The sequence below is a fragment of the Sebastes umbrosus genome, chromosome 3 (genome assembly GCF_015220745.1).
Source record: "Sebastes umbrosus isolate fSebUmb1 chromosome 3, fSebUmb1.pri, whole genome shotgun sequence".
Taxonomy (NCBI): Eukaryota; Metazoa; Chordata; class Actinopteri; order Perciformes; family Sebastidae; genus Sebastes; species Sebastes umbrosus.
In genome coordinates, this window is record NC_051271.1 from 26,511,704 (window position 1) to 26,521,397 (window position 9,694).

The 9,694-nt window shown below is 41.1% G+C and overlaps 1 protein-coding gene across 1 annotated transcript; it reads right to left on the reverse strand.

The window, feature by feature from the left end:
- Positions 1 to 2,444: 2,444 nt before the first annotated feature.
- Positions 2,445 to 7,885, reverse strand: dusp5 (dual specificity phosphatase 5). Its single transcript, XM_037765285.1, has 4 exons — positions 7,405 to 7,885; positions 6,232 to 6,374; positions 5,368 to 5,587; positions 2,445 to 3,234 (listed from the first exon to the last, which is right to left on the reverse strand). Exons 1-4 carry the CDS (start codon positions 7,766 to 7,768, stop codon positions 2,828 to 2,830), a joined length of 1,134 nt encoding a protein of 377 aa, XP_037621213.1. The 5' UTR covers positions 7,769 to 7,885; the 3' UTR covers positions 2,445 to 2,827.
- Between the last annotated feature and the right edge of the window lie 1,809 nt (positions 7,886 to 9,694).

Consider the following 9,694-nt stretch of genomic DNA (forward strand, 5'->3'; position numbering starts at 1 on the left):
CTCATAAAGGCCAACTCTGTCACTGCAGGTGTCACTGTTGCCTCTTCTGCTGTATGGTTTTGTGTTGCAAATGTAGACCTAACACAGGGGTCAGCAACCTTTACTATCAAAAGAGCAATTTTAGGCAAAAGCAAAAAAAACAAATCCGTCTGGAGCCACAAAACATTTGAGCATTGTGATGAAGGTAACACAGTTTATAGTCTAAGTATATAGTATATAAGTCTAATGCAGTGAGGGCCCATGTGCAAACGTACTACGGAGTATTAGGGCCACATTGATGGAAAAAAACATCTGAGATTTCAATAATGAAGTCATAATGTTATGATAAAAAAAAGTCGTAATATTATGAGAAAAAAAGTCGTAATATTACGAGAATAAAGTTATAACTTAATGAGAAAAAAAGTTGTAATTTTAAGAAAATAAAGCCATAACTTAACGAGAAAAAAAGAAAATAGCACGTAAAATTAATACTTTATAATATTATGACTTTATTACCGTAATATTATGACTTTATTCTCGAAATCTCAGATTTATTTTTTCCTCAATGTGACCCTAATACTCTGTCGTACCGTCGTACCATAGACCTACAACAATGATAAATAAAAATGAAAATGTAAACAGAAAACAGTTATTCATTTCTATTTTTAAAAATCCACAGGGAGCCACTGGAGAGGAGCTAGAGAGCCGCATGTGGCTCCGGAGCCGCAGGTTGCAGACCCCTGGCCTAACACATCACATCCTTTCAGAAACCTGGATATGCTATCTGGATTAGGCCTACTCTGACAGGATACTGTGGTGTGCAGTGGTTGAATGTAGCTAAATATTTAGGCCTCAAGTAGGCCTACTGTACTTAGAAATTCAAGGTAGGCCACTTTACCTTTGTAGGCCTATTTCCATTTTATGCAGCTTTTTAGCCTACTTCTACTAGGCTACAGCTCAGAGGCAAATACTGTAGGACTATTTCTTATTTCACTAAATTGGTCTGACAGTTTTGTTGACGATCGAGTTACTTTTAAAATTATAATTGTTCCCACTCTTCCTGTCCAGTGAAGACATGCATCTCCAAATTTGGTGAGAAAATTCTCCTACTTCTTAGGATAAATAAACTGAATGCAGGACTTTTACTTGTTGTGGAGTATTTTCACAGTGTGGTAGGCTATTGCTACTTTTACTTAAGTAAAGGATGAATACTTCATCCACCACTGGTGGCATGTAAACACCTTATCCAGGATTCTTAGATGGTGAGAAACAGATGATCAGAAACCTGGACCCAGGGGCGGCTGTAGTTCAGAGAGTGGGTCGACCTTTGACCGCAAAGTTGGCAGTTCGATCCCCGGCTCCTACTGTCTGCATGTTGAAGTGTCCTTGAGCGAGACGCTGAACCCCAAGTTGCTCCACTGCCCTAAATGCTTAGGATGAGTTATATGTATGTATGTATATGACAAATGTCATACTGTTAGAGTTTTTTAAAAAAAAGGGACATGAATAACCAGGTTTCTCATGTTCCATGTAAACATAGGTAATACTTCATTTTTCAGGTCCGCAAATTTCATAGTAATTAGGTGAAAATTAGCAAGCAACCTATTTAAAAATTCTTTGGAATTACTGTCAAATTACCCGAATATTTGCCTCAAAATTGATCAAAAATGACTTTGTTTGGCTGTCGTGACTTGGGATTTGACTCTGGACTTTTATTATTACTATTTTATATATATTATAAACATTATTTAATAATTATATTCCACTGTTTCCCAGTAAGCAGTAATAAATAGCTGGTGATTTATTTAATATATCCAGAAAAATAATACAAAGTTTTTGTCTGCTGAAAAATAGATAATAATTAGCAAATAACTTCTTTGAAATTTCTTTAAAAATTCCCTGAATCATGACATTAGCTCCATGTTACATTTGTGTAGAAAATAAGTCAAACAATGGTGATTTGAGATTTGTGCCTGATCAGAAATGTCTTGGTTTTCCACCTCCGATGAAGAGCAGTGCAAAGCCGCTTCTCAAGCCTAAGGGCCCTATTTTAACCATGATATGCTATTTTGGAATATAATTATTAAATAATGTTTATCATAAAGTAAATTTCAATACATTTTGAAATAAATATTGGGGTTATATGGCAGTAATTCTGAAGAAATTTCAAATAGGTTACTTGCTAATTATCACCTAATTACCATGAAATTTGTGGATCTGTAAAATGAAGTGTTACCTCATCATAATCTGAATAAGCTCTAAACCAGGATAGGCTCAAGAACGGGATACTAACATGCATTTAGACGCACTCATTGATTTTTCCTCTGTTATGTTGTTTGACGGAATAGGCCTGAAGTAAATGACTGAAATGAGATGAAATGGTCTAATTGTATTCCCATTTGACTTCTTGCTTAGCCTATAGACCAGTGCAAACACAATGCTAGAAGGATTACATGACAACAAAGTGATTTCTGTGGTGAAAACATTTATTAAACACATATTAACATCCACATTATTGAAAAAAATTCAGACAGACTGTAATTTTCAAATAAATTAGGTTTAAATGCCTGACTGTATTTGTGAATAGGCATTAATCACAATATCAACCTAAGGCATGTATATTGCAGTTTATCACTGTGCTGTGTTATTTCATCACATCAGTGCAGAAGACAGAAAACAGCATCCATGTCTGTAGCCCATAGTTTTCATATAGGCCTCAAGTCCCATGAACTGAATACTATTATCTTTTGTTCCTGTCTATCTGCTCTGCTGGTTTCAACACCAGGCACACAGAGAGCATTTCTTTTTTATTCTTTTCAAGTAAGACTACAAGCAGTCACAGTTCATTTTAAGGCAGTGCAGTTATTGGGCTCAGTTTGAACTGGTGGTGGACCGGGGACTGCAGGCAAGAGGTAGGGAGGGTGAACACAGATGGCTCAAAGTTTTTGGTGTTGAAGGTGGTGTTGAAATCATTGGCAAAAAAGGAGGCAGACTCCGGGGCGCAGGGTGTGGCGGGCTCAGGTGTGGCAGCGTCAGCCGGGGCCGTGGAGAGGACCTCTGACTCAAACTGCAGCAGCTGACCCATGAAACTGAAGTTGGGTGAGATGACTGCGCGGCGCTGCTTGATGACGTCGAAGGCCGCGTCAAGCCGCAGCCGCTGCGTCCTCATGATGTAGGCCATGCAGATGGTAGGTGAGCGGGAGATGCCTGCCTCGCAGTGGACCAGGACCTTTCCACCTGATTGCTTCACATGATCTGGAAGGAGAAGAAGAAGAAGGGGACAAGCCAACGTTAATCATTTGTGGTTACATGGGGGTAAAATTGTTGCACAGAAAATTTGCATTAATTTCATTATTTAAAAAAAATAACCATTTCAAAATAGAGGCCACGGTGTTGTGTCAGGTTTTATTTTTTGTTTTGTTCGTGTGTGTGTAATTGATAATTTTTAAAGTCAAGTTATGTGTTGAAGAGGTTGCAATGAATCAACAATGAGTTTTAAACAGTGAATAATAACAAATGGAAAATCACATTTTAACGGTGTAATCATTGCCTACTCCTAACTCCCACTCACTAATTAATGCAAACATCCATCTAGTTTCTTTCTCTCTCGCACACAGCAGCAGCAGCAGCAGCAGGACATAATGGACAAACATTAACCTTGTCAGTCCACCTCATCTGCAGGTACACAGAAAGGTACACACATCTCATACCAGTTTCGGTTGGGCACCCACAGACACTCGTGAGGCTCGTCTGAATCACAGAGTGCAGCTGCACATGAGCCTTTCTATCTCCCACACTGCTGTGGGGGCGCTGGGTGCTGCTGCTCACTGTGGTACAGAGATGTTTGTCCTAATTTAGAGCTGCAGCAGCAGCACTCCTACACTCGTTCTAATGCCCACACACAGATCTACTTTCTGTCATCTGTATAAGTGTAGCTCACGACACATTTCAAAATTTTGTTAATTCCTAGAAGTACTGCAAACACCTACACGTCTCCTTTTCTGTCGGTCTGTGGTGTGCAAATTCAAGACATATAGTTCCACGAAGTCACTGCAGACGCCCACATGCAGTACACGTCTCTCTCTCTATTAAATAGAAACATTGAGGGCCACTTCTGTCTGGTCCTGAGAGCCACTGCAGGGGGGGGAAACGAAGACTTGACAGCTTCTCGATAAACCACATGAATGAATCATGAACTTCCCATCTGGAGCGGAGGATGGTGGGGTGACGGCAGCAGTGGGTCAATAATATTTATCACCTCCTCCCTGACTGTACGTCAGCCACCAGATCAAAAGGGTTTCTGATTGCTGATTGATTTGCGTTTGGGGGCCAGCTGGTGATTATTTGTGTGTGCACCGCATTTGGAATAGTTGATACATTTTTGGTGGCCCTCTCTCTGCATGTAGGCTAAGCCTGCCCCCTGGAACAATTTATCAGCCTTATGTAATAATAGACACCTCAAATGTAGACTGCATCCCCAAACAATGCAACAATAGCAGCCACCCAATACCGGTCAGCCAAGCTGCTCGTGGGTGAGTTTCGTCCTTGGTTGTGCCCGGCTATAAATAGCCAAGAGCACATTATGTACATCTTTTGCTGCTGCTGCTGCTGCTGCTATTATCCAGCACCTCTCTCCTCTCCTCTCCCACACACTCGCTCTCCTCCTCTGCAACACATTCACTGCCCCGCTGCCCTCAGGCCCATCAATGATTCCCACCTGCCAGCAACCGATGCTGTCTCATTATGTGTCAGTCAGCTGGCTTTTCCCCTACACCCAACCATCATAAACAACACTGTGTGTGTGTGTGTGTGTGTGTGTGTGTGTCAGTCAGCCCCCGAACTCCTCCACCCGGTCATTACTAAACACGGACAGCTCACCCAGTTGTCACACTGACTGGCCACACCCGGCACAGTAAGCCACTGAGATTAGGCCTCGGAGGCGATGACGGCATGGGAGCGTCTTTTTCAAGTAAAGACGGGGGAGGGAGGGAGGGAGGTCGGAAGGGGGACGGGGGGGGGGGGAAGTGAGCAAATCCTGAATGAAAGCAGCCTGGCTGGATATGTCGGTGGAGGATTGAAGGCAGGCGATCAAGTTAAACTGATTATAGCTTACAGCCCTCTATTAGTGAATGGCAGCAGGTGAGAGGCAGTGACCTAAGGGAGCTTAAGACGCAAAAATAAACACACCTATGTATAGGAGACTCCTTGGGGTGATGTCGCACTATAAATATACAGAAGTTGATGTCTTTCCAGGAGAAGACTCCATTTCGGTGGTGGTGTATTTATTCCCCTTCCTAGTTTGAGTGACTGAGCTATTTGGAGTATTGAGCCAGACACAAGGAGCGCAAACCCTGCACCCCCATAAAAGCACAATTCCCTTCAACTCACCAATAAAGTCTATGGCCTCCTGGAAATGGGAGCTGATGTCGGCCATGTGGCTGTCCTCCACCGGGATCCACTTGTAGTCGTAGTGGCCCTTGGCCGGTTGCTGGTCCCTGCGCGACACATTGAGCAAGGCTGTGATGTGAAGGTCGCTGAGATAGTCCTGTCTGGAGGCGTGATAGGCACTACCGAGGTAGAGGAAAGGCAGGATCTCTACGGGTTTACCCTGAGAGGAAGAGAGAGAGAGAGAGAAAGAGATGTGAGTCCACATTGTGATTTCACGGCCACCTAACAAGACATAATACTGGACCCCCAAGTCTTGATGCATCTGCTTTAATCCAACCCTGAGAAAAATGGCCACAAAGCCACAACATCCAAACACCTGTCAGCTCAAGAAGCTGCAGAGCAGAACATTATGTCCATCTGCAGACAAAACCGCACACGAATGCACGAATGGATTCCCCCTATTATGTAAACCATTAATAACCCACAATATGTCAACCAGACACAATAGAGTGTTCTTTGAGATGTGAAGCAGCAGCCACATGCTTTCTATTTGGGCAGCGGAGGAGATAGAAGAAAAGGTCAGACATGAAAGAGTGTTTTTCTCTATGGGGTGTCCTGATGTCAGCTGGGCATCATTGGAGTGATCTCACTCTCTCTCTCTTTGTAAGCCAAATATGGGGAGCAGTGAAGGTCAGAGAATATCATATGTGGCGTTGAGAAAATGTTTTGATGCCAAATATAAATCTCTCTCTGGTGTCAGCAGGAGGTTTTTTGGGGGATAAAAATAAAAACAGGCAGTGGATGTGTGTGTGTGTGTGAGAGTGGGAAGTAGGCCTGCTTGTATTGTAAAGGGTGTTTCCATACCTGATCGTAATCTGGTTTGCGGTGAGAAAGCTTCTCGCTGTGGCTGTTTGTGACTCTTTTCTCGGTTTCAGTTCCGCTCTGGTCGATGGTTTTCACCTCTGTGCAAAGTTCAGGGTATTGAGAGTGGAAGTTCTCGTATCCTCCTGAGAGAGAAAGAAAGAAAGGGGGAAAAAACCATGAGCTAATAATTCTACCTCAGAATCAGAATCAGAATGGTGTTTATTGCCAGGTGTAAGAGGTATACTCTAGGAATTTGCTTTGGTTTTGTTGGTGCAAGTTAAACAGTATAATAACAAAAGAATAGATAAAAACGTTAGAATAAAATAAGAATAACAAAATTGAATTTCTACCAATATACAATACACAAAATAAAGAATCCCCCCAACACACACACACACACACACACATCTTGTGAAATGGCATCGTTTATACAACATGTCTTATAGCAGCCTGATTATACCTGATTATTATAAGCGCCTAATGAACTACAGGAGAGACTGGTAATCCTTTTACAGAGAGGTGGCAGACGGAAATGAGTGTGTGACCAACACATTATCACGATTTGGTTTTATTTAGCTAACAGAAATGGTTCATTTTAATTTCTTTCCTTATTTTTTTTATGATATGAATGGAAATCATTGCACCACCAGTTTGCCTGCGTTTCTCTCGCCCTGACTCATCCGCTCCGTTGACGCACGCAGGACATTTATCTCTCCAAGAAGTGAGAGAGAAAAATGTGGATGTGCTCTCAACACAAGCGAGAAGGATCATGGGGGAAATATGACTTGGCCTTTAAATGTATCTTGACTATATCTTGATACTATATTAGGAAAAGTAAAATAAAATAGACTATACAGAACATGGGTTAGTCCAAGAAATTTGGAGATCTGAGCTCTGAGAATAAAAAGTGGACTTCTTTATACCCCACTGACTCAAGTTTATGAAGATTTACATGAATAAATATAAATATTCTACTACTTTTAAATAAACTAGACATATGGCCTACACCACCTGATGTTAGTTTATTAAAAAGACACTCATAAAAAAGCTAAAATGTGAAAGCTGTAAATCCTTGTGCTGGCTTTCTTATAATTAGACTATCTCTATCCAGGACAGACAAACTGGTTATTTCCCCCTTCTTTTCTGGATTATAAAAACACATAAAGCTCTCACCTTTCAGGAAGCAGATGTTGGCCCCGCTGGCCAGATGTGAAAGGGTGTTTATTACTATTTGTGCTACACTGTCCTTCTTGAGTTTCTGCCAGTGGGCCGTCCGGTCATCCAGAGCTATGATGGCCGAGATGCTGCCCTCTCGAAGCCGGAGAAGAGAGCTCTCATCCGGGATGACAAACTGCAGAGGCACAGGTCCTCCTCTGGACCTCCGGACCACCACGGAGTTGAGGTTCACATTAACGGATCCTGTGATGTTGGAGTTGGTGAATGAAAGATAAGGTCTGCAATCCACAATAAGGCAGCTCCCACACTCCTTCCTGATGATCTTCCTCAGACGCCGGCAGTCAATGCTGGAGACCTTCATGGTGGAGTTTGTTATTGTTGTTTATTATTGCGTAAAAAGACTCGAGCTGGATGAACTCCTGAGCGGTGGATAACGAGGACTCCCGTGTGCGTCCGTGTCTATATGTCCTCTAAGGGGATTCCGGCAAGGCAGTTTTATCTGAATGGAACCTCCGGCGCGTGACGTCACGAACCATATATGGACACCGGCGAGGTGTGATCGCGAACAAAAGGACCCGCCCACATTCTATGACGCTACTGTGACTCCGCCCCCTGGTTCTCTGGTAAATAAGGAGAAGCCTACGATACTACTGCAGTGTGTGTTTGGTTCAACTAGTTCAGTCACTGTGTGTCCTCTACCAGCAGTCCTTTCATTTCCATCTTTACAGCCAGAGTGTTTTGATAAGAGACTAACAATACTGGACATCCCCAGGACTAAAAAAAATAGATGCAAAGGTTTTGGAGGGATGCAGAATTACAAATCTCTATAGGAAAAAAATCCATAGTAATAGAGATGATGTGAATGATGAAGAATACAACACACACACACACACACACACACACACATACAGGCTATTACAGGAACACCATAAGGATACCATGAATACCACCATCATTTCGTACACCTGTACCTCTGTATCTGCACTTGCTTTGACACCGGAATTTCCCCCCGGGGATTAATAAAGGTTCATCTTATCTTATCTTATACAATAGTCTAAATGAAATAGGGCGACAACAGTAGCCATTGTTTTTATTATTTATTCATCTGCTGTTTATTTTCTTGATTATGTCTGACTGATTATTTGTTTGGTCTGCAAAATATCACAAGATAGTGAAAAATTACCCCCTGATGGGGACATCTTCAAATGTCTTGTTTTGGGCTGTTGGTTGTTTCCAACCAACAGCCCAAAATCCAAAAGGTATAACCAATTAAACAACAACAACAACAACAACAGATGTACTGATCATGGTTTGTTTTCTTTTTTTTCTCTCCCTCTCTCTCTTATTTGACCCGTGGGGAAGTATGTTTTTATAATTAAAGCGGAATAAGAGGAACTATTATGATGACATACCCTATAGGCCCTCCTCTCTATTACTGTCTCACAATCAGCTTTCATCTACCTATACATTTGTTAGTACTTATTTTATTATAATATTATGTATTTCCTTTCTTTATGATCATGATTAATTACTTATTATTATTATTATTATTATTATTATTATTATTATTATTATTATTATTATTATTATCATTGTTGTTTGGGTGTTTGTTCTTGCTTTTATTTTATTTTTCAATTTATTTATTTTATTATTATTACATTTTGTATATCCTCCCTAAACGTTAGCTGTGTCAGGTAAAAATTCCAGGTCACCAGCCACCATGGCAGATTTAAGAATTTTTTTTTTTTTTTTTTAAGCTCTTCCTACATTAAAAATGGCCAGGGATTAAAGTCTCATGATATATTCCATAATTCTGCTGTCTGGTAGCACTGACATAGATTTCAGAAGTGGCAGACAAAAAGATTGAATGTCCGGTAGAAATGTTCAGTGACCTACAACAGTAACAAGTGAGGAAATAAAATAATTTCCAACCCTGCATAAACTCATTATTGTGTGCCAAACACACAAACACACTGTACACCAACACACAAACAGACACGTATAAATACACACACTTATGGGGGGAACATTACAGAATAATATTAAAGTGATAATACAGGAAATAAATAAGCCCCCATGACACACTTCCAAAAAATTTAATTTACAGTGACAGAACAGCAAATGAAAAATGCCATATAATATAAACCCATTCGTGAGTACCACACTGTACTGTGAGTGTTTTGTCTTTTTAAGGCTACTTATGAATAATCTTCCATGTAGTACACAGTACTGGGGGTTCTTTTAAGGAGAGCTCAGCGGCTGGATGACAAGTAGCTGACAAAAGCAA

What these genes read in the sequence shown, in the direction of transcription:
- dusp5 (XM_037765285.1), bottom strand. Translation starts at nt 7,768, where the DNA reads ATGAAGGTCTCCAGCATTGACTGCCGGCGTCTGAGGAAGATCATCAGG. An exon ending in GCAAACCAGATTACGATCAG is followed by an intron (nt 5,588 to 6,231) that starts GTATGGAAACAC and finishes TCTTCCTCTCAG; the next exon opens with GGTAAACCCGTAGAGATCCT. An exon ending in GGAGGCCATAGACTTTATTG is followed by an intron (nt 3,235 to 5,367) that starts GTGAGTTGAAGG and finishes TTCTCCTTCCAG; the next exon opens with ATCATGTGAAGCAATCAGGT.